A 23,374-nucleotide genomic window follows, 5' to 3' on the forward strand; every position below is an offset into this window, starting at 1 on the left:
GTTTGGGGCTGCAGTAGGGGCTGGGGTTTTAAAAGTATCTGAAGTCGAAGAGCGGTGTAGGGTCAGAGGAGTAGTCTGAGATCTGAGAAAGATCTTGGAGACCAAGAAGAGATTTGAGGTCCGAGGATTTTGGGGGCCGAGACAGAGTCAGGTCGAAGTGGGGTGTGCGGTCGGTGAAAAGGTCTGTTGGGGAGGAGAATCTGAGGTCTGAGGATCCTAGCTGGATTCTGACTGTCAGGAGGAAGGGGTTTGGCCGCGGGGGTTGCAAGAACTGCGGCGCTCTCCTCCCAAGCCTCCTCCGTCCTCCCGGCTATCCATTCTCGGCACCCGCGTGTCCACTGCAGGCTGACAGCTCGAGGCAGGCGGGAGCCCGTCAGACCAGGACACTGCCGAGGGTGGGGCGCCCCCTCCCGGCGGTCCGGGCGCGCAGGCCCCGCCCTCCGCCCTCGCACCCCCACCCCCGCCACTTCCGGCAGGCGCTGCGCTGCTGGGGGTGCGGGTGAGGATGGCGGCAGAGAGCGAGGCCAGCCAGGAGAGCGCCCTGGGCGCCTACTCGCCAGTGGACTACATGAGCATCACCAGCTTCCCGCGGCTGCCCGAGGATGAGCCGGCGCCTGCGGCTCCGCTGAGGGGGCGCAAGGATGAGGATGCATTCCTGGGAGACCCCGACACCGGTGAGGCCCTCCGGCCCTGGCCCTGCCCCACCTTGGGAAGTCCCCCATCCTCCCTCATCTCTCTTGAGCATCCACCTTCAGCCTCCATCTCCTTAATTCATTCTCTTCTCCTGGACCTCGCCTTTCTCCCTCGTCTCTATTATCTGGTGTGGAAGGGGGGTGCATTTCTCTCTTGGAGGCGTAGTATGCGACAAGGGAGATGATGCCAGAGACGGCAGTAGGAGGATTGGGGTTGCCATTTAGGAAGAACCAACCAAAAAAAAAAAAAAAAAAAAAAATAGGATTGTAGGAGGGGAGCCCCTGAGGAACAGCTGTGATCGCCCAGTGAAGGTTTTCCCTCAAGCCATAGAAGGCAGGATAGGTGAAACCAAGTCAAAGACTGCAGCAGGAGGGACAGAGTCTAGATTTTAAGAATAACTTTACCAAAGCCAGCAATTATGGAAAGCAGGGAATCTGGGGAGAAGCTAAAGATCTCTTCTTGCCCAGAGAGGGGTAAAATAAAATTCTGATTCCCTTCTATTGGGGAGGGCTGGGTATTGGAAGACCGGGTTAGCGTGCACGACCTCTCAAAGTCCTTGGGGACTAGAGCGCCTTTGCTGCCCTGTGCCTTCACCCCACCTCTCCTGAAGCCACGGGTCTGATGGGGATGCTAGTAAGGTGCCCCGCTCTCTGGAAAACAGGCTCCAGAATTCTGCTGTGTACTCATCCCTCTGCAGAAGCTGCAAAGAGTGGGGGGAAGGAGGGAGAAGCCTGGGGCCCAAGAGCTCTCTGATCTTTTTTTTTCTACTGCTCTCTCTCCTGTCCATGTGGCCCAGCTCTCTTCTCCCCTCCATTCTCCATCCCCCAGCTCTCTTTTCCTCAACGTCACTTCCCGGCATTAGAGCATCCTTCTGCCTCTCTTCCTCCCCGCGCCTGCACTTGAGCCTGATCCCTCACAGGCCTACGGAGGCTGCTTCTCTAGCCCAGCCCTCTCTGGCCTGGCTCTTCTATAGCTGCTCCCAGCCTGACAGCCCCCCGATTCTTCCCCCCTCAACAACTTTCCAGTCACCAGGCCATGCCCGGCAGCCCCTACCAACCTGATTGGACTGCTTTCTACCTGTGATGGGGGTGAGATGGGAAGGTTTGGTAGGGGGGCTTTTGGACATCTAATTTCAGGGCCGAAGATCAAAACTGCTTTTCTAAAGGGAGTTTGGAATCAGGAGCTAGAAGGAAGAGGCGTTGGAAGGTGTGGCCTGGTAGATACGAGTCCAAAGTCAGGTCCTTTACTGAGAAGTCAGGAGTGACACTTCTGGTCCTAGCGTTGCCCGACTCAGTGCTTCATTACATAGGCATCCCTGCCCCGTATTGGGCCTTGGATGCCTCTTCTAGCTCAACAAAGAATGCTTGTCTCCCCTAACCCACAGATTTGACCTCCTCTATGCATTTTCCCTACAAACGTCTTAGCATTTTAAAAACCTGTGATCATTTACTTTTTTTTAATGGTGTTATTACTCCTTGCCTCTAAGTTCCAAGAGGGCAAGCAGGGATCGTGACTATTTTAATCACTGTCTTTTCTCTAGCACCCAGGAGTGTGGGCACTCAATAAATGATTGTTGAATGAATGAATGAATGAATGAATGAGAGAGGATCTCAGAATAGAAGGCTGGTAGGGGAGGGAGCATCAAAACCTCAGGGAATATCTTGGGAGTTCAGTGCAGGTTCTGACCTTAGATATTCAGAAATCTAGCGAGACCCTGATTAATCTGAACCTCTGGGAATTCAAACCTTCTGACAAGGTTGTGCACCAAGGTCCCAAGGACCTTGCCACCGTGCTGTTATAAAAACTTCAATGCCATGTCACCTAGCCCTACTTCAAAGCCCTCAGGCTCCTTTGGTCCAGCTAGAGCAGCCTGCTGGCCAGCCTGTCCTCTGATGTTCTCAACCTTGTGGTGCCACCTAGCGGTGCTGCCCCATTTAGTCATGACCTTAGTTGCGCCTGGCTAGCCTGCCACTCTCCAAAACCAAGTGCCAGGCCTCCCACAGAAGGCCCTATGGAAAACAGAGCTAGACAATGACTACTCTAAGGTTGGGAAAGTTTTCCTTTCCTCTGTGCCCTAAGCCCATATGTGCCTCTTTCTCCAGGTACCTGCCTCTAGATATCTTCAAGCCCCTCACCTTCCATATAGTCCATGCTACGCTCATGGCTTTCCCACATAGCTACTCTTTCTCCGATGTCATTCTTGACTAACGATGCTGCCATCCACCAGATCTCCAAAGCAGAAGGCCAGGAGCCACCCTAGACTCCCTTTTCTCTCACTTTCAAAAGGTAACCAGGAGGTCCCCCTCCTACGTATCTTCCAAATTCCATCTCACCCTCCTGTTATCACCACTGTAGACTAAGTAACTAACCTCTCACACCCGTATTACTCATAGATTCCTACTACGCTTCTGCCTCTCATTTCATCCCAACTCATCCACCACCCATGCAATCCCCTGCTTGAAAAATCCTTAGTGATTATCGGCTTAAGAGAGTGATCAGAGATGGGCGTGGTGATGTACACCTCTCATCCCAGTACTTGGGAGGCAGAGAGAGGAGGATCACAGGTTCAAGACCAACTTCAGCAACTTAGGGAGACTCTCAGCCACCTAGTGAAACCTTGTTTCAAAACAAAAAATAAGCCAGGATTGGTGATGCATGCTTGCAATCCCAGTACTTGGGGGGCTGAGACAGGAGGAATGCAATTTTGCAGCCAGCCTCAGCTATTTAGCGAGGCCCTCCACAACTTAGTGAAACCCTGTTTCAAAAAATAAAGGATAAAAAGTAGGGTTGTGGTTGTAGCTCAGAAATAGATATATGCCCCTGGGTTCCATTCCCAGTACCACAAAAAAGAAGAAGAAGAAGGAGAAGAAGGAGAAAAAGAAGAAGGAAGAAGAGGAGGAGGAGGAGGAGGAGGAGGAAGGGGAAGGAGAAGAGGAGGAGGAGGAGGAGGAGGAGGAGGAGGAGGAGGAAGGAGAAGAAGGAGGAGAAGAAGGAGGAGGAGGAAGGAGAAGAAGGAGGAGAAGAAGGAGGAGGAGGAGGAGGAAGAAGAGGAAGAGGGGAGAGGAGGAGGGAGAGGAGGACGGAAAGGAGAAGGAGGAGGAGAAAAAAGAAGTTAGGGATGGTGGTGCATGCTTATAATGCCAGTACTTGGGAGACTGAGACAGGAGATTTGTAGTCTCAAGGACAGCATCAGCACATAGTGAGACTCTCATCTATCCTAGCAAGACCCTATTTCTAAATAAAAATAAAAATAAAAATAGGACTGGGGGTGTAGCTTGGAGGTAGAATTCCCCTGGTTTCACCCCCAGTACTGAAGAAAAGAGAGAGGGTAATAAAGCTAGGAACGACCTCATTCTCCAGCCATGCTTGGTTCCCTCAACTGTGGACTCACATAATCCACTCTTGTTGGGTTCTTTTGTTATAAATTCAGCGAAAACATCTATAAATATAAAGAAACCTTTATGGGGAGCATAATTAAAAAGTCTAAGAACATGGGACTCCAAGCTTAGAAGGATCAAAGTGCCTTAAAAAAGAATTAACACAGCCAGGCATAGTTGTGCACGCCTATAATCCCAGCATTCGGGAGGCCGAGACAGGATCGCGGTTCGCAGACAGCCTCAGCTACTTAGTGAGGCCCTCTGCAACTTAGTGAGACCCTGTTTCAAAATAAAGAATAAAATATAGGGCTCGGGGTGTAGCTCGGAGGTAGAAGGTGCCTGGGTTCCATCTCCAGAACCTGGAAATGGCAACTGTAATTAGCATCTAAGGTTGGGTTTTGAGGGTGGGAGTAGCTCCTGGTGCCATGCGGAGCAATGGCAAGGAGGTTTTCCAGCTGCCAGACTCTTGGTTTCCCACTTGTCCATTTTATGGCCTTGGCTGGGCAGTATCAACTCTTCAGCCTCAGTTCCACATCTGTAAATGAGGGGAGAATGAGGCCTAGCTCTCAAATTTATGGGAACACTTCAATGAGGGGATTATATGCAAAGTGCTAGGTATGTTGTTAGCAGCAATAAAGAGAAGTTTAAAACCCCTTCCTGCACTTTTTTTTCCCCAATACTGGGGGCATTCTACTTCCAAGCTACACCATCAGCCCTATTTTTTTTATTATTCTTTATTTTGTTTTTTTATTTTTTTTATTTTTTATGGTACTGGGGATGGAACCCAGGGACATTCTACCTCCGAGCTACACTCCCAACCCTATTTTTTTTTTTATTCTTTATTTTGAAACAGGGTCTCACTGAGTTGTGAAGGGCCTCACTAAGTAGCTGAGGCTGTCCTCGAACCAAGTATCCTCAGATCTCCACCTCCTGAATGTTGGGATTACAAGTGATTTGCAAAGGGCTTCACTAAGTAGCTGAGGCTGTCTGCAAACTGTGATTCTCCTATCTCAGCCTCCTAAATGCTGAGATTACAAGCATGTGCCACTACGTCTGGCTATGATCAACTATCTGAGCTACACCTCTGCCCTTCTGAGCTACTTCTGAGCTACATCTCTGCCCCCCTCCTTTTTTTGGTGGTACAGGGGTTCCTGGAAACCTTTCTACCTCAGGGCTACATTCCCAGACCTATTTTACATTTTTTTATTTGGAAACAGGCTCTCTTAAGCCAGCAAGGCTGGCTTCGAACCTGCACGATCCTCCTGTCTCTGTCTCCCAAGCGCGGGGATTACAAGCGTGCGCCACCACACCCAGCACTGTCCCCCTTTTTTAATGTTGAAACAGGGATATGCTAAATTGCTGAAGGTCTCACTAAGTTTCTGAGTCTGCCTTCAAACCTGGGATCCTCCTTTCTCAGCCTCCCTAATACTGGGATTACAAGCGTACACCACCACACCCGATCAGAAGACAATATTTTTTTAAAAATAAAATTTTAATGCTGGGTGTGGTGGAGCACTTTTGTAATCCCAGCATTTGGGAGGCTGAGACAGGAGGATCGTATTAGACAGTCTCAGCTATTTAGTGAGTCCCTCTGCAACGTAGTGAGACCCTATTTCAAAGTACTGCAAAAAAAAAAAAAAAAAAAGTAAAACAAATTACATTTTAAAAAAGCAAGAAACTGAGTCTGGTAGTACACACTTTTAATCCCAGTACTTGGGACACTGGGACAGGAGGACCGCAGGTTCGAAGGCAGCCTCGACAGCTTAATGAGGTTCTTAGCAACCTACTGAGACCCTGTTTCCAAAAGGCCTCATTCACCAAGTAGCTGAGGCTGTCTGCAAACTGTGATCCTCCTGTCCCAGCCTCCCAAATGCTGGGATTACAAGCATGTAACCCTCCTCCTAGTTTACACAAACTTTTATTTATTTATTTTTTATTTATTTATTTATTTATTTATTTTTTTTGGTGGTACTGGGGTTCCTGGAAGCCCTTCTTCCTCCGGGCTACACTCCCAGACCTATTTTTTATATTTTTGAAACAGGGTCTCTTATGCCAGCACGGCTGGCTTCAAACCTGCGCGATCCTCCTGTCTCCGCCTCCCAAGCGCGGGGATTACAGGCGTGCGCCACCACGCCCGGCTACACAAACTTTTAAATGGGTTAATACTCCTAGTGCATGGTAGCAGGTAGGCACTCAAAAAAATACTCATTGCTGTGTGTGGTCGACATAGGCTCCTAGTACTAGCTACTACTAGTACTAAGGAGGCTGAGGCAGAAGGACTGCTCGAACTCCCAAGTTTGAGACTCTGATTTTTAAAAAAAAGTCTAAAAAATAGTTGAATGAATAAAATTTGAAAATGTGTCGTGAGTACAAAAAGTGTTATAATCAAGGTACCAGTCTAGTTTTTTTGATTGTTTGTTTTGTGGTACTGGGGATGAAACTCAGGGGCCTTCTACTTCCAAGCTATACCCCCAGCCCTAGTTTTTATTCTTTATTTTGAAATTGGGTCTCACTGAGTTGCAAAGGGCCTCATTAAGTAGCTGAGGCTGTCCTTGAACCATGATCCTGTCTCAGCCTCTCAAATGCTGGGATTATAAGCTTGTGTTCCCCACCACACTTGACTACCAGCCTTGGTTTTTGTTTATAAACATCCAGTACCTTTTGACTATTTAGGACCTGGGTTCAAGGATATTATTACCCAGATGATAAACTAATGGGATGGAAGAAGGTCTCGGCCATGACCTACTTAGGAAAGGAATGGAAATAACTTTGAGTGAGCAGCCACAGTGCACTTGGTATATATCACCTCATGGAAGCCTTGACCCCTTCCCCTGCCTCCATTCTTATTATCCTCCAATCTATTCTCCAGACAGCAGACAGAAGGATTGTTGTTGCTTTCAAACTGGGGATCAAACCTAGGGGTTTGCACATGCTAGGCAAGTGTTCCACCACTGGGCCCCAGCCCCCCCCCCCATGCATCTTCTTTTAAAGCCACAAAACTGATGGCTTTTAGCCAGGCATGGTGGCACATGCTTGTATTCCCAGTACTTGGGAGGTTGAGACAGGAGAATCACAAGTTCATGGCCAGTCTTAGCAACTCAGTGAGGCCCTTGACAACTTGGTGAGACCCTGTTTCAAAATTAAAAAAATAAAAAAATAAAATAGGGCTGGGAGTGTAGCTCAGAAGTAGATTGTTACTAGGCTCAATCCCTAGTACCACCAAAAACACAAAATAAAACAAAACTACAAAACTGATGGCTTTCACATTTCACATTGTTTTTGTGTGTGTGTGGTGGTACTGGAGATGAAACTCAGGGGTATTGCACCTTCAAGCTACACCCCTAGCCCTAGTTTTTATTCTTTATTTTGAAACAGGGTCTCAATGAGTTGCCAAAGGCCTTACTAAGTATCTGAGGCTGTCCGTGAACCACGGTCCTCCAATCTCGGCCTCCCAAATGCTGGGATTCCAAGCGTGCGCCACCACGCCCCACTTACATTTCACATTCCTACTTAAAACTCTCCAGTGGAGGCCAGGCATGGGTGGTGGCGCACGCTTATAATCCCAGTACTTGGGAGTCTGAGACAGGAGGATTGCACAGGTTTTAAGTCAGCCTCAGCTACTTAGTGAGGCTCTCAGCAATTTAGTAAGACCCTGTTTCCAAATAAAATATAATAAAAAATAGGTCTGGAGCCAGGCATGGCGGCACACGCTTGTAATCCCAGCATTCAGGAGGCTGAGAAAGGAGGATCGCGGTTCGCGGACAGCCTCAGCTACTCAGTGAGGCCCTCTGCAACTCAGTGAGACCCTATTTCAAAATAAAGAATAATAAAAAAAATCAGGTTGGGGGTATAGCTCTGAGGTAGAATGCCCCTGGGTTCCATCCCCAGTACCACCAAAAAAATAAAAATAAATAGGTCTAGGAGTGTAGCCCAGAGGCAGAAAGCCCCTGGGTCCCATCCCCAGTACCACAAAAAAACAACAACAAACTCTCCAGTGGCCTCCCATAACTCAGGGTAAAATCCAAGCTTCTCAGGAGCCCATAAGGCCCAGTTTATAGAATCTAGGCTCTGTCTATCTACCATTACTTTTCTTTCTTTCTTTCTTTCTTTCTTTCTTTCTTTCTTTCTTTCTTTCTTTGTACTGGGGGTTAATCCCAGGCCTGTTCTCCTCCCCCTTTTTTTTAGTTTGAAACAGGGTCTTGCTCAGTTGCCAAGGCTGGCCTCAAACCTGCAATCCAACCTCCTGAGTCCTGGAATTACAGGCGCCAGCATGCCCATTTACCCTTCCTACATTCCTTCCCCTTTCCCACGACCTCACTTTCCCACTACAGCAGAGCCATGAAGGCCTTGATTACTTTTTATCTAATGTGGCAAGTTCATTCCCACCACGGGGCCTCTGCGCCTGTCCCTGGTTGCTAAAGACTCCACAAACACATCCCTCGCTCTTATCCGTCAGTTCTCAGCTTAAAGCCACTTTCTCGGAGAGGGCCTCCCTGATTTCCCCAGGAAGCAGCCCCACCACCAACCAGGAGTCTCTCCCTTTCTCTTTCTCTCTTCCTTGCCTGCTCCCTTAAACCCAGGGCCTCCATGGGGTAGGCAAGCCTCCACCCCAAGCCCATCCCCAGCCAATCCCACCATCCTCTGTCATCTTAGCCCTCACTTCCACCATGGCACCTGCAGCAGCTTGTAGTTTATATACCCTTCCTTCCTTGTTTATCGCCTTTCCCCCCACAGGTCAGTGGACGCCAGGAGGGCAGGAACTGTCTGTTCCTTTGTCCCTACCATGTAGCATAGGAGCGATACATAGTATAGGCTCTTCATATTTGTTCGTGAGTGGACCAGCTGGAGCAAGATTGGAAGCCAGGGTCCAGCCACCTCCTTGTGCAGAAGGCTGGGCCCCAAAGGGGCAGGATCTGGTTTCCAGGGTGGGTTGAACCTGCCACCGCTTTAAAAGTGAAATTCCCCTGGCGCCCAGCTGGAGGTCCCCGTCTCTTCCCAGCCGGGGACCAGCTCTCACGCCCGGGAGTGCGTGGGGCGGACAAGGGACAGTGAAGCGCGGGTCAGCGGGGGCGTGTGGCGGGCGGGGCCGCGGGCAGCGCCAGGTGGGAGGTGCCCAGACCGACGCCCCGCCGCCCGCCCGCAGACCCCGACTCCTTCCTGAAGTCCGCGAGGCTGCAGCGGCTGCCGTCCTCGTCGTCGGAGATGGGCAGCCAGGACGGGTCGCCGCTGCGGGAGACGCGCAAGGACCCGTTCTCCGCCGCCGCCTCCGAGTGTTCCTGCCGCCAGGACGGGCTCACGGTCATCGTCACGGCCTGCCTCACCTTCGCCACCGGAGTCACGGTGGCGCTGGTCATGCAGATCTACTTCGGGGACCCCCAGGTGAGGGGCTGGAAGGGGGAACGGAGTGGGGTGGGGGCGTGATTATTCTGGAAGGGCTGCCATGGGAACTGGGAAATGGCTGCATGGTGGACGGGGGCCCGACATGGGATGGCCAGAGGTCCTGGCCTGGAAGAGGGTGTTTCCAAAGGGAAGGTTCTGGGGCAGGAGGGCCCGGAAAAAGAAGGGACTCAAGCAAGAGGGCTTGCACCAGCCAGGCGGGTGGCGGCTTGCCAGTAATCCGAGTCCTTTGGAGGCTGAGATGCAAGTTCGAGGACAGCCTCAGCTACTTAGCAATAACTTGTTTCAAAATAAATGGCTGGGTGTGTAGCTCAGAAGTAAAATGCCCCTGAGTTCAAGCCCTCTAGTAAGAAAATTAAAAAAAAAAAAAAAAAAAAAGAGTTCTCTCCATCTCTTGTAGAGGTTCCCCGGTTAACAGAGGAGCCTTAGGGAGCTGGAGAACTCCTACTGCCTCTGCTTAGTGCCCGCTTCCCTTCCAGATCTTCCAGCAGGGTGCTGTGGTGACTGATGCCGCCCGTTGCACGTCACTGGGCATGGAGGTGCTCAGTAGACAGGGCTCTTCCGTGGATGCAGCTGTGGCAGCAGCCTTGTGTTTGGGGATCGTGGCTCCACACAGCTCTGGCCTGGGCGGGTAAGAAAATTGCATCCCTGGAGGTTTGGGTCCCCCAGACTTGCTTCTTGTCTCCTGGTGTGTAGGCTTCATTTGGTGGGTCTCTCAGTTTGTGCAGAGGAAAAGCTGGTCCCCACCTCTTTGCATGTTCTCTTTTCATACCCAGTTTCACTCCATTCTCCCTGGAGACAGAAAAGCAAAAGCAAAGCTACCATATGGAAGAGCTGGAGGTGTTCTCAAAAGCTTCCCACACACACACACTGGAAAAGGAAATTTGCAAATTGTAAAGTGAAGGGTACAGTGAGCTGTATTGTCATCCACAAACTAGCGATGCTTTGCCTTTTAGGGCCACAACCCCTTGCGAGTTTGATGAAAGCTATGGACCTTCTACCCTCAAAAATATACTCCAGACATGAGAACTCTTAAAACAGGTTACAGACTATACCCCACACCCAGACTAGCTTGGTTTGCATGCTTTAATTTTTTTAAATTTGTTCACTATTATTAAAAGGCTGAAATTTTAATAAAAGCCTAAATTTCCAATGTTTCTTGAGCCGTTGGGAGATCTGGTAACACTGGGCCCATATTCTCACATGGCTGCAGTTATTAGGAGCAGAATAGAAGCTGCTCCCCATTATGGGGCAGGTGCTGTCTACTTTGCCATAGTTTCTACCACGATCTATTGTTTTTCTGTCTTGCTTTCCTTGTTTTGTTACTTGGCGGCAAGGATTTAAGTTTGTAGCCCCCATCTCAGATATACATAAGCCACAGAAAAGGAACTCGTTGACTAAGTCCACATCTTGGTTCCTGCAAGGCCAGCCCTCCAGGCTCTACCAAAGAAATTCCCCTTTTGGCTTTGCATAGCTTATCCTTACATAATCCAGCCCAGGGGGAGCGAGAGGGGACGTACCAAGTAGGCAGGTGCAGGAAGCTGGCAGGGACCCAGCTCTGGTCTAGGGTGGGGTCAGAGGAGCAGAACAACCTGCTCTCCCAGACTCTGGATTTTTCTTAATCAGGGATTAAAGTCTCCAGTAACAGGCTGGAAGAAGTCCATGGGCTTTGGGTCCCCTACCCCCTTCATTTCACTCTCTACACTTGCAGGGTGGCTGAGTCTCTGAATCCCTGCTGCGGAGGGGGCTCAGACACCTGACCTAGGATGACAAACTCGCCTGACACCCTCGCCATTGGGGCTGAGGGGTGGCGGGTTAGTGGTTGAGAGGGGTAGCATGTTATCATCACCTTCTCCCTTCTGTGTCTCTCTAGTGGGGGCGTAATGCTGGTACATGATATCCGGCGAAATGAAAGCCACCTGATTGATTTCCGGGAGTCCGCGCCAGGGGCCCTCAGGGAAGAGGCCTTGCAAAGATCCTGGGAGACCAAGGTGGGGACCCTGGTGAGAGGAGAGGATCTAAGGAGCTCTCCCTTAAATGCCCTTCTGCTAACTTGCGTGCTAATTTGCTGATTACTTACTATGAGGGTGGGGAAAAGGCTCGAGCAGAAGTTCTTGCTCTATAGGGAGACAGGAAACTCTCCCCACATAAAAGGATGAGCAGAAATTCTGGATGATTAGTAACAGGTAATACTGCAACACCTTATTTTTCTGGCAACGTTACCTATCTGGAACATAGGAAGGGGGGGGGGATAAGGCCACTGAGTACCCTGAGATGTTATGAACTTGTTGCACTAAAACTCATATCTTGGGCACAGAGGTGCACACCTGTAATCCCAGCTATTGGAGAAGCAGAGGCAGGAGGATAAAAAATTTTAGGCCAGACTAGACAATTTATCAAGACCCTGCCTCACAATAATAAGAAAGGGGTTGGAGACGTAGCTCAGTTGTAGAGCACTTGCCTAGCATGCGCAGGGCACTGGGTTCAATCCCTACCACCACAAAACAAACAAAAGACTCTAAGCCTGATGACTAACTTTCTCAGTCTACATCATATTGGAAGGTTAAGAGGAAATGCCAGAAGCAAAGGAAGAAAAAGAATGACTTGGAAAAGTAGGCATTTGGTGCAGTGGCCTAAGCCAAACACACTACTGAGTTATCACAACTCTGAGTAATGGTGATATGAAAGTGAGTTAGTTAAGTCGGGGCATGGTGGAGCACGCCTGTAATCCCAGTATTTGGGGGGCCATCACAGGAGGATTGCAGGTTTGAGGCTAGCCTCAGCAATTTAGCAGGACTCTCAACAATTCAGCAAGACACTGTTTCAAAATAAAAAAAGGACCAGGCGTGGCGGTGCACACTTGTAATTCCAGCATTTGGGAGGCTGAGACAGGAGGATCTCAGTTTACAGCCAGCCTTAGCTACTTAGAGAGGCCTCTTGCAACTCAGTGAGACCCTGTTTCAAAATTAAAAAAAAAAAATGGAGCTGGGGGTGTAGCTCGGAGGTAGAATGCCCCTGGGCACAAAACTAATTAAATAAGAATAAATAAAATAAATAAAAAGGGCCTGGGGTATAACTCAGAGGCAGAATGCCAGAGTTCAATCCCCAATACCAAAATAGTTAGTTAAATGAAGGTCTTCTTGCCCATGATTTTTAAAGGCAAGGGTAGGTATAATTCAATATAGACAGATTTCTATCCGAACTGGTTCTGGCCTGGTTCTTGAAGGGTTAATCTATTATATCTCTCAACTATGGTAGACAAAGGTCTTTCTGCACTTGCATCTAGAAAGTCAGGGAGATGGGAAGGGTACCTGCTGGGGAAAGCTTGTTCCTCCCCTGGGGTACTTGGCTTGTGTCTCTCCCCTGTGCCAGTCATCCCTGGCTTGGGGCTCTGCAGAGTTCAGCCCAGCCCCCCCCTTCCAGTGACCTGGTCTCCTCTCTCCCTCGCCTGCCCGCCTCGCCCAGCCTGGGCTCTTGGTGGGGGTCCCTGGAATGGTGAAGGGGCTACATGAAGCTCATCAGCTCTATGGCAGGTAAACACCCTCCCCTGGGGACCAGGGGACCTGCCTGCATCTCTCCTTGGGTGGCCTTCTCCTACCGTCCTGGATTCTTCCCTTCCCAACTCCCCCTCCTAATATCCCCTTCCCTTGCCAGGACTCTCCTTCCTAGGAGCCCCCCTCCCCCCAGGACCCCTCCTCCTTCCCCCAGGACCTCCTCCACCCCCTGCTCTCCGGCCCCCCCAGGCTGCCATGGTCCCAAGTCCTGGCCTTCGCAGCAGCTGTGGCCCAAGATGGCTTCAACGTGACCCATGATCTAGGTCAGTGGGGCCTGGGGGTGGAGGGAGAGGCACAGGTTGATGGGTGGGACCTCTCTTCCAGTTTGCTCTGAAGATTTCTCCCCTACCCTATTCTACCCTCACCTGGAGGAGCCTCAAATGAGGGGCTCTGGGAAGGGCCTGTATGCATCCTCACCTCCCCTATAACAGCTCCTGGGGGGCCAGAGCACTTAGGGCCGGCCACTTAGCCCTCATCCACCCTACATGTTGCACCATCTTAGCCATCCGGTTCGGTCCTGGCGCCCCCTGCCCAACCTCCTGTCCCTGCCCCCAGCCCGGGCCTTGGCTGAGCAGCTGCCTCCCAATGCATCTGAGCGCTTCCTGGAGACATTCCTGCCACTGGGCCACCCGCCCCTGCCTGGCTCCCTGATGCGTCGCGCTGACCTGGCTGAGGTGCTGGATGTGCTTGGTTCCTCCGGCCCTGCCGCCTTCTACAACGGTGGCAACCTCACCTTGGAGATGGTGGCAGAGGTGAGTTCCCCCCAACTGCAGGGACTCTTTATTCCCCTTTCCTTCCTTCCCTGCCTTTCTTTCTTCCTATAGTCTCTGTTTGTATTTTTTTTAATTATAATATAAACAAAACTAACCTCAAATAGAACTCAGACCAGCGGTGACTAAGGACAGAGGGGTTGTCTGGGATGCGACATGAAAAATCTGGGACGATAGAAATGTTTTGTCTTGAATCTGAGGGCTTAGCAAGGCTGGTGCCAACCGTGCAGGGGCCGGGCCTGGCCCGGCTCCTCCTGCCCCCAGGCTGGGTGGAGACCCAGCATCAGTCTCAGCTTCCTAAAGCCCACAGCCTTCCCTGTCCTGGGGTTTTCAAGGGACTGAGAGAAACACCTCCATTGGTGACTGTCAGGACTGGGGAGACTGACGCAGCAGTTACCACCCAACCCCAAAGTGTCTTAGTGCAAGGCGGAAGTGGGTTCTGAGTACTGCCATCAGTAGTCTACAACTCCTAATGGAAAGTTATGCTCAGGAAAAGGCTGCACAGACTGCCTTGGTGGCACTCTCATCTATGCAATGGGTGTTTTTATAAAGCTGTCAGACAGCTGTGGAAACTACATAGGTGTGCCATGCATTCAAAATCCATAGAGTATCTGCATTGTGCCAAGCCTTCCTTATGCTGGGCACTGGAGATGTGGAAGTGGTGACAGAAGCCCATCTCAAGTGGACTGAACTAGAAAGTCTAAGAGAGCAGCTGGCTTTAGGTCCTTCCTTATCTGGGGCTCAATCCATGCTGTCAGAACTTGCTCTGTCTGTCTCTCTTTTTCTCCTCTCTCCTGTCTTCTCCTTCTTTTCTCCTGTCCTCTCCTCTCTACTTTTCTCTATTTGGATTCACTCTCTACCGGATCCTTTCCATAACTGCTCACTGGACCATCTTGGGCCATTCTTCCAGCAAGCCATCCCAGAGAAATAGCATTTCTCATTTCTAGTAGTTCCATGTGTATCATTGGCTTTTTATAGGTGTCATGACAATTCTAAAATCAGTCACATGGCATAGCAATCGAGGCTCTGACTGGCCACACCTGAATCATGCACCCTCACCTGGAGGTGGAGAAGGGAATGCCAGAGACTCTAACAAAAACCATCAGAGAAAAAAAGCCAAGCCAGGCATTCGTGCCCACCTGTAATCCCAGTGCTTGGAAGACTGAGGCAGGAGGATTGCAGGTTCAAAGACAGCCTCTGAAACTTAGCCAAGCCCTTGGCAGCTTAGCAAGACCTTTCATCTCCAGTACCACATTCACACACAAAAAGAAAAACCCAAAATTGAAGTTATTAACTTGCCAGACCAAGGAACGCACACTAGGCAAGAAATTCAATGTCTAGTTTACAGAGCAGAGATAAGCCGAAGGTTTCAAGTACTAAAAGAGAAGTACAAAAAAAGGAGAAGATTCATGTTGATGATGCTAATTTAAGATTGAAAAATTAGCACACTCATAGGATAGAACTATCCTGTTGGCTTGTACAGATTGGTTCATTGGTTGTTTTCTTTCAGTAACCCAACGGCCAGTCCTACGAGGGCTATTCAAAGCTTTGTAGTGGCTTTAATTCAAAGTTCTGTAGGGGTTTTAATTGCTTGTAGTGAGATGAAGAATTCAGTTTTGATAGCTTATAGGCAACCCCTGCTGTGAATGGAAAGCCTTCCTTGTACAGAGGCCGAGAGGGGTCCCACGCAGAGACATGGAGGTGGAGTTCAGGACCTGCGGTCCCTGCAGCTGTGTAGAGCTCACTGGGAAATAGCAGCACATAAGGCGGGAGAAGCCAACAGGAACCAGGTCACAAAGGGCCTTGAATGCCAAGCTAAGGAGGTGCTTTACGGAATGGACCTGGCACGGTGTCTGGCACACAGGAGGTGCTCAGTGTTCAAGCTTACCCACTTCCTTTTTTCTGTGGTACCTAGGGCTGACAGGGTGGAGGTTGCACAGGCACCACATTTGTAAACAGCTGATCTGTTTGTGACCCAGATATGTGTCATAGGCCAAGTCACATGCTCACCGTGGTGGGTGGTCATTTTCCCCCTCCAGGCTCAGCACGCAGGGGGTGTCATAACTGAAGAGGACTTCAGCAACTACAGCGCCCTTGTGGAGAAGCCTGTGTGTGGTGTTTACAGAGGTGACCTCTCCCCCAGCTCCCAGGGTCCCCACTCAGGAGAAGCCTCCCAGTCCATACCACATCCTTTTGGCTCCATTTCATGGAGAGAAACTGGGGTAGTGAGGTGCTTGGGGACCCAACTGCTGAAGCAAGCCGGAGCCAGCCTACCTTCTGAAGTAGCCATGGGGATCCGTTACTCCATCTAGAATGGGGGTTGGCAGAGCTGGGCATGGTGGCACACACCTGTAATCCCAGTACTTGGGAAGCTGAGACAGAAGGATCACAGGTTTGAGGCCAGCCTCGGCAATTTAGGAAGGCCCTCAGCAACTCTGTGAGATCCCGTTTCAAAATAAATGAAAAATAAAATGGGCGTGAGGATACAGCTCAAATGTAGAATGTCCCTTGGTTCAGTTCCCAATAACACACACACACACACACACACACACACACACACACACACGGAGGGGTGGGCAGATCTAGCCAAAGGCTCAGACCTAAAGTTGGGGTTCTGATCATAAATTTTCTGGAGTTGGTAATCTGTGTTGCCTCAACCCCTTCTGCTGCTTCTCACTATCCTGTACTTCCTAAATTAAATTTTGTAAGAACAAAGTCCATCAAAACAGTCATAGACTTGCCCCCTCATTGTACCAAAAGAAAAACGGAGGCCCAGGAGGGGAATGGAACTTAACCTGGCAAACTCAAGGAAACAAATAAGAGCTGGACATAATAATGCACAGCTGTAATCCTAGTACTTGGGAGGATGAGACAGGAGGATCGCAGGTTCTAAGCCAGTCCCAGCAATTTAGCAAGGCCCCCAGCAACTTAGTGAGACCTGTTGCAAAATAAAAAATGAAATAAGCCAGGCATGATCGCGCATGCTTATAATCCCAGTTTGGGAGGCTGAGACAGGATGGCTGGTTTGTGGTCAGCCTCAGCTGCTTTGTGAGGCCATCTGCAACTTAGTGAGACCCTGTTTCAAAATAAAGAATAAAAAGTAGGGCTGGAAGCTAAGCGTGGTGGCACACACTTGTAATCCCAGCATTTGGGAGGCTGAGACAGGAGGATCCAGGTTTGCAGCCTGCCTCAACTACTTAGTGAGACTCTTTCATCTCAGTGAGACCCTGTTTCAAAATAAAGAATAAAAAATAGGGCTGGGGTGCATCTCAGAGGTAGAATGCACCTGGGTTCCATCCCTAATACTGAAAAAAAAGAAAAAAAGTAGGGTTGGGAGTGTAGCTTGGAGGTATAATGCCCCTGAATTTCATCCCCAGTACTGCAAAAATCATATATATATATATATATATATATATATATATATATGTATATATATATATATATATTATGATATAATATAACATAGGGCTGGGGGTGTGTCTCAGAGGTAGAATGCCTCTTGGTTCAATCCCCAGTACCACAAGGAGGAAGAAAGAAAGAAGGGGGAGAGAGGGAGGGAGGGAGGGAGGGGAGAAAGAAATGAAGGGGGGAAAGAAGAAAGGAAAGAGAAAAGGAAGAAAGCCAAGCTTATGACATAGGCGAAGTCCATGGTTTCTGAACTCAAAGCAGTGGGTCCTAGGTCCCTCAGAAGTTCTCAGGCCCTCTCCCCCAGGAGGGCCGGATCATCTCAGGCCCCAGCAGAGGCTGCCTCTGAGTTCTAGTGCCTAGCCTCAGTCTCCAGCCTGTTTCCTCTGCTAGAACCACTGATATATGAAGAAGAGGAGACAGTGGAACCGGAGCCGGGAGGACCAGACACATCATTTCCCTCGAACAATCATTTCCCACTCTGAGCCTTGGTCCCTTCCCTAAAATGGAGAGGATAACAGTGCCCGCATCTCAGAGTGCCCACGAGGGTTTGATGATGTGATGTAGGAAGTTGTTTTGATCAGAGTGGGCAGAGGATATGTACTGGATTTTCCATTTTCTCTCCCCAGCCTGAGTTGTCCCAGCAAAGCCAGTACCTTGAGCGCATGGGGTTCCCTTTGTCTCCTAACACCTTGGACCAGTTGCCTCTCTGGGCCAGTTTCTATACCTACTGGGTGATAACAGTATCCATTATGAGGATCAAATGGCTAATTAGTTAATGTTAGTTTTATATGTCAGGTGTTATTACTATTCCATTGATGTTCCATCAAACATCTAATTATAATAGAGTAGGAAGAGGAGGCTGCAGCTCCCAAGAAGCTTCAGGCTGAGTTGGAGCACCAGGGCCCCTGGATGGTGCTGCCCTGCGGGAGGGGCTGAGAGACACACGGCAGGCTAGGAATCTGGACATCTAACCACCTGTTTCTGTTCTGCCAATGACCTGCGATGTGTCCCTGGGCAAATTTCAGCTGTTTTAAGCCTTAGCTTCTTCATATGGCAGAGGAAGCTGGAGACCCGTATTCTGAGCCCAAGTCTAGGCCCTGCCTTTGAGCTGGCACGTAAACCTGAGTGGGTCCCTTAGCCTCCCATGCCTGTTTTTCCATTTGATGAGGGGGTCAGTGCAGCAGACTCTGTGTATGAAGGTGGATGTGCAGATGGCTCGCCCCCTCCCCTACCATCTGGTCTTTCCTGTCCTTTCAGGCCACCTGGTTCTCAGTCCCCCGCCCCCACACACAGGCCCCGCCATCATCAGTGCTCTCAACATCCTTGAAGGCTTCAATCTCACCAGCCTGGTGTCCCGGGAGCAGGCTCTTCACTGGGTGGCAGAGGTAAGGCCATCCCCTCCACCTCTCCTGGAGTTGGCAATGCGGGCAAAGGGGAGATGCAGGCCTAAACCACCCACGCATCCTCTTACACATGAGGATCCCTGGGGGCCGGTGCTGAGACGGGCCTGGCAGTGTCTTCCATATCCCTGCTGTGTTTTTAGACGCTAAAGATTGCCTTGGCCCTGGCCAGCAGACTGGGAGATCCCATCTACGATTCTACTATCACTGAGAGTATGGACGACATGCTCAGGTGGGTCTTGGGTAGGACCCCGGGGCCTGCAAGATGGTAGTGGGTGTGGGAAAGGCAAAGATGAAAAGCAGCGGGTGAAGCCCCAAGTCAGTCTCAGCCAAACCCCAAACCCAAACCCAAACCCCAACCGGTGCCTCAGCCTGCACTTAACCTCCGCGCCCCCCGTGCGGCAAGCTGGTCCACTTCCCGTGGCTCTGGAAGTTTTGCGCCAGGCATGGTGGCGCATATCTCCAATCCCCGTACTCAGGAGGCTGAGACAAGAGGATCGCAGGCTCGAGGATAGCCTAACACAGCCAGGCTTCCATCAGCCTAACGAAAGCTGTTTCCAAACCAAAAAAAAGGGGGGAGGGGGGCTGGGATATTGCTTGGACAAGGTAGAATGCCCCTGAGTTTAATTCCAAGTAACACACACACACACACACACACACACACACACACACAGAGTTTTTGGACCCTAACAGGACACCCATCTGTTCTCCCTATTGGGTGGAAAAACCTAATTGTAATAAAAAAAATAGTCCCCAAGCAAATATTGGAGGTGGTGGGGCTCTTGGGTATCTTTCTTAACAGCATAATCATAAGTTGGTAGGGAGACTGAGGTGGGACTGCTTCTACTCAGACCTGCCTCTGCTCAGCCCAGGGTCGGTAATTTAATCTCCCAAGTACCAGTTTCCACAGGGGGGCATGACAGTATGGTCTCGTCTTTTTGAAATTTTGATGAGGACTAAATAAAATCAAATATGTAAAGAATTTAGCACATTGTCTGGGCACATAAGATGTTCATCAAGTGCCTGTTATTATTGGCAATAGTGATGAGAATGCATAATATTTAAATGCTACTGTAGCTAATGGAAAATCAGAAGCCAAAAGTATAGTTAATGTAAATTTTTATTGTTACATAACCCTGTACAAATTAAGTTGGAAATGATGAAACCAAATTAACATCTTGTAATTAAAAAGCAAAAATATGGCCAGGCGTGGAGGTGCACCCTTGTAATCCCAGCACTGGGGAGGCTGAGACGGGAGGATCGTGGTTCGCGGACAGCCTCAGCTACTTAGTGAGGCCCTCTGCAACTCAGTGAGACCCTGTTTCCAAATAAAGAATAAAAAATAGGTCTGGGGGTGTAGATTGGAGGTAGCATGCCCCTGGGTTCCGTCTCCAGTACCATTAATTAATTAATTAGTTGATTAATTAATTAAAAAGCAAAAATATGGAGGCTTAGCCAGGCATGATGGCACATGCTTGTAATCTCAGTACTGGGAGGCTGAAACGGGAGCTTGCAGATTTGTGGCCAGCATCAGATACTTAGACCCTCTGCAACTTAGTGAGACCCTGTTTCAAAAATAAAAAAATAAAGTAGATTTGGAGGCATAGTTTAAAGGTGGAATGTCCCTGGGTTCAATCCCCAATACCAAAAGAAATAATAAAAAGGGCTGAGAATACCAGACGTGGTGGTCCACACTTGTAATCTCAGTACTTGGTAGGTTGAGGCAGAAGGATCACAGGCTCAAGGCCAGCCTCAGCAACTTAATGATGCCCTGTTTCAATATAAAAATAAAATAGGCCTGAGGGTATAGTTCAATCCCCAGTCACTCACACACACACACACACACACACACACACACACACACACACACACACAAACACACACAAGCTGAGAGTATAGTTCAGAAACAGAATGCCCCAGGGTTCAATCTCCAGTGCCAAAAAATAAATAAATAAATAAAATAAAGATAAAAAGTGCTGGGGATGTAGATCAGAGGTAGAATGCCCCTGGTTCAATCCCATGTGTGTGTGTGTGTGTGTACATGACAAATACATATAATTATACCTGTCAAGCTAAAAAGTTAATATTACTTACCAAAAAAGGCAAAAAGAACAACAACCAAAAATAATAATCATATCATGACCACAAAAATCAAGCCTGTAAAACCAAGCTACTCTCTACAGCCACCTGAAACAAAGCCCCGTGTACTTGCACTGTGTGGTCAGCAGCCTTCTTGGTTAAAAACTGAATGAGCTGGGTGTGATGTTACACTCCTGTAATCCCAGTACTTGGAAGGCTAAGACAGGGGGATCGCAGATTTGAGGCCAGCCTCAGCAATTAGCAAGGCCCTAAACAATTTTGTGAAACCCTGTTTCCAAATAAAATAGGAGTCAGGTGTGGTGGCCCACACCTGTAATTCCAGTAGTTGGAAGTCTGAGGCAGGAGGGTCACAGGTTTAAGGACGGCCTCAGCAAGTAGTAAGATTTAACAACCTAGCAAGATCCTGCTTCAAAACAAAAAAATAAAAATAAAAAGGGCTGGCAGAGCCAGGCATGATGGCACACTCTTGTAATCCCAGCATTTGGGAGGCTGAGACAGGAGGATCAGGGTTCAAAGGCAGCCTCAGCTATTACTGAGCAAGGGCCTCCACAACTTAGTGAGACCCTGTTTCAAAATAAAGAATAAAAATAGGACTCAGGGTATGGCTTGGAAGTCGAATGCCCCTGGGTTCCATCTCCAGTACTGTAAAAAAAAAAAAAAGGGCTGAGGGTGTTGTAGCTCAGAGGTAGAATGCCTCTGGGTTCAACCCCCCTGTTCTACAAAATAAAATAAAATAAAATAAAATAAAATAAAATAAAATAAAATAAAATAAAATAAAATAAAATAAAAATGGGGCTGGGATGTATCTCAGATGTAGAGCCCCTGTGTTCTTAAAAAAAAAAAAAGAATATTATTGTAATCCTTGGTAACATCATTCTCTAATCACTACAAATAATCTAACAATTAGTAGTGATAACTAAGAGACTATCACTGAATTTTAAAAAGCTTTTAGCTCAGCTGGGCATGGTAGTGCACACTTGTAATCTCAGTACTTGGGAGGCTGAGACAAGAGGATTGCAGGTTCTCGGCCTCAGCTGTTTCAAAATAAAGAATAAAAAATAGGACCCGGCATGGTGGCACACACTTGTAATCCCAGTACTTGGGAGGCTGAGACAGGAGGATTGCAAGTTTGCAGTCAGCCTCAGCTACTTAGTGAGACCCTGTTTCAAAATAAAGAATAAACCAGGCGTGGTGGCCCACTCTTGTAATCCTAGCATTTGGGAGGCTGAAACAGGAGGATCATGGTTTGCGGACAGCCTCAGCTACTTAGTGAGGTCCTTTGCAACTCAGTGAGACCCTGTTTCAAAAATAAAGAATAGTCTGGGTTGGTGGTGCAGGTTTGTAATCCCAGCATTCGGGAGGCAGAGAACGGAGGATCACAGTTTGCAGACAGCCTCAGCTACTTAGCAAGGCTCTTAACAACTCAGTGAGACCCTATTTCAAAAAATAAGACTAAAAAGTAAAGTGGGGAGTGTAGCTTGGAAGTAAAATGCTCCTGGGTTCCATCCCCAATATGGCGAAATAAATATATAAATAATAAAAAAATAGGACTGGGGTTGTAGCTCAGAGGTAGAATGCCCTGGGTTCCATCCCCAGTATGCAAAAAACAAAAATAAAATAAAGAATAAAAATAGGGCTAGGGGTATAGCTCGGAGGTAGAATGCCACTGGGTTCAATCCCCAATACAAGGAAAGAAAGAAAGAAAAAGGCAGGAGAGAAGGAAAGAAAGAAAGAAAGAAAGAAAGATAGATAGATAGATGGATAGATAGATAGATAGATAGATAGATAGATAGATAGGGCTGGGGATGTAGCTCAGAAGTAGAATACCCCTAGGTACAATCCCAAGTACCACACACATACACAAAAAGCTTTTACCTCTAAAACACACACATCAGCCGGGTGTGGTGGCGCATGCTTGTAATCCCAGCATTCGGAAGGCTGAGACTGGAGGATCGCGGTTGGAGGACTACTTGGTGAGGCCCTCTGCAACTTAGTGAGACCCTGTTTCAAAATAAAGAATAAAAAATAGGGCAGGGTATGTAGCTCGGAGGTCGAATCCCCCTGGGTTCCATCCCCAGACTCGCAAACACACACACACACACACACACACACATACACACACACACACACACACACACACACACACACATATCCAATAAATAGCTATTGAGGGCTTATGATGTGCTAAGTCCTCCTTTGTCTTAAAAAAAAAAAAAATCCGAGCCAGGTGTGGTATCACTTGTAATCCCAGCATTTGGTAGGCTGAGACAGAAGGATCCTGGTTCGCAGCCAGCCTCAGCTACTTAGTGAGGCCTTTTGCAACTCAGTGAGACCCTGTTTCAAAATAAAGAATAAAAAATAGGGCTGAGGGTATCACCCAGAAGTAGAATGTCCCTGGGTTCCACCCCCAGTACCGCCAAAAAAAATAAAATAAAATAATAATAATAATAATAATAATTGCGCAGCCAGGCGTGGTGGCGCACGCTTGTAATCCCAGCATTCGGGAGGCTGAGACCAGAGGATCATGGTTCGCGGACAGCCTCAGCTACTTAGTGAGGTCCTCTGCAACTCAGTGACACCCGGTTTCAAAATAAAGAATAAAAAATAGGGTAGGAGGTGTAGCTCGGAGGTCAAATGCCCCTGGGTTCCATCCCCAGACCCGCAAAAAAAAAAAA

General features: G+C 48.7%; 1 protein-coding gene across 4 annotated transcripts in view; it reads left to right on the forward strand.

The window, feature by feature from the left end:
* Positions 1–505: 505 nt before the first annotated feature.
* Positions 506–23,374, forward strand: part of GGT7 (gamma-glutamyltransferase 7) — a gene marked incomplete at both ends in the record, with an annotated part of 32,213 nt that continues 9,344 nt past the window's right edge. For 2 of the 4 annotated variants that reach the window (XM_080716282.1, XM_080716283.1), the window contains 10 exons: positions 506–674; positions 9,214–9,449; positions 9,947–10,098; positions 11,341–11,458; positions 12,933–13,000; positions 13,211–13,284; positions 13,577–13,773; positions 15,831–15,918; positions 18,457–18,584; positions 18,743–18,831. In XM_080716282.1, the coding sequence (XP_080572408.1) occupies positions 506–674; positions 9,214–9,449; positions 9,947–10,098; positions 11,341–11,458; positions 12,933–13,000; positions 13,211–13,284; positions 13,577–13,773; positions 15,831–15,918; positions 18,457–18,584; positions 18,743–18,831 (1,319 nt within the window). Of the gene's footprint in view, positions 675–9,213; positions 9,450–9,928; positions 10,099–11,340; positions 11,471–12,932; positions 13,001–13,210; positions 13,285–13,576; positions 13,774–15,830; positions 15,919–18,456; positions 18,585–18,742; positions 18,832–23,374 lie in introns of all 4 variants that reach the window. The other 2 variants (XM_080716280.1, XM_080716281.1) reach the window with 2 other exon arrangements.

Source organism: Muscardinus avellanarius (assembly GCF_963383645.1).
Source record: "Muscardinus avellanarius genome assembly, chromosome: 19".
NCBI lineage: Eukaryota > Metazoa > Chordata > Mammalia > Rodentia > Gliridae > Muscardinus > Muscardinus avellanarius.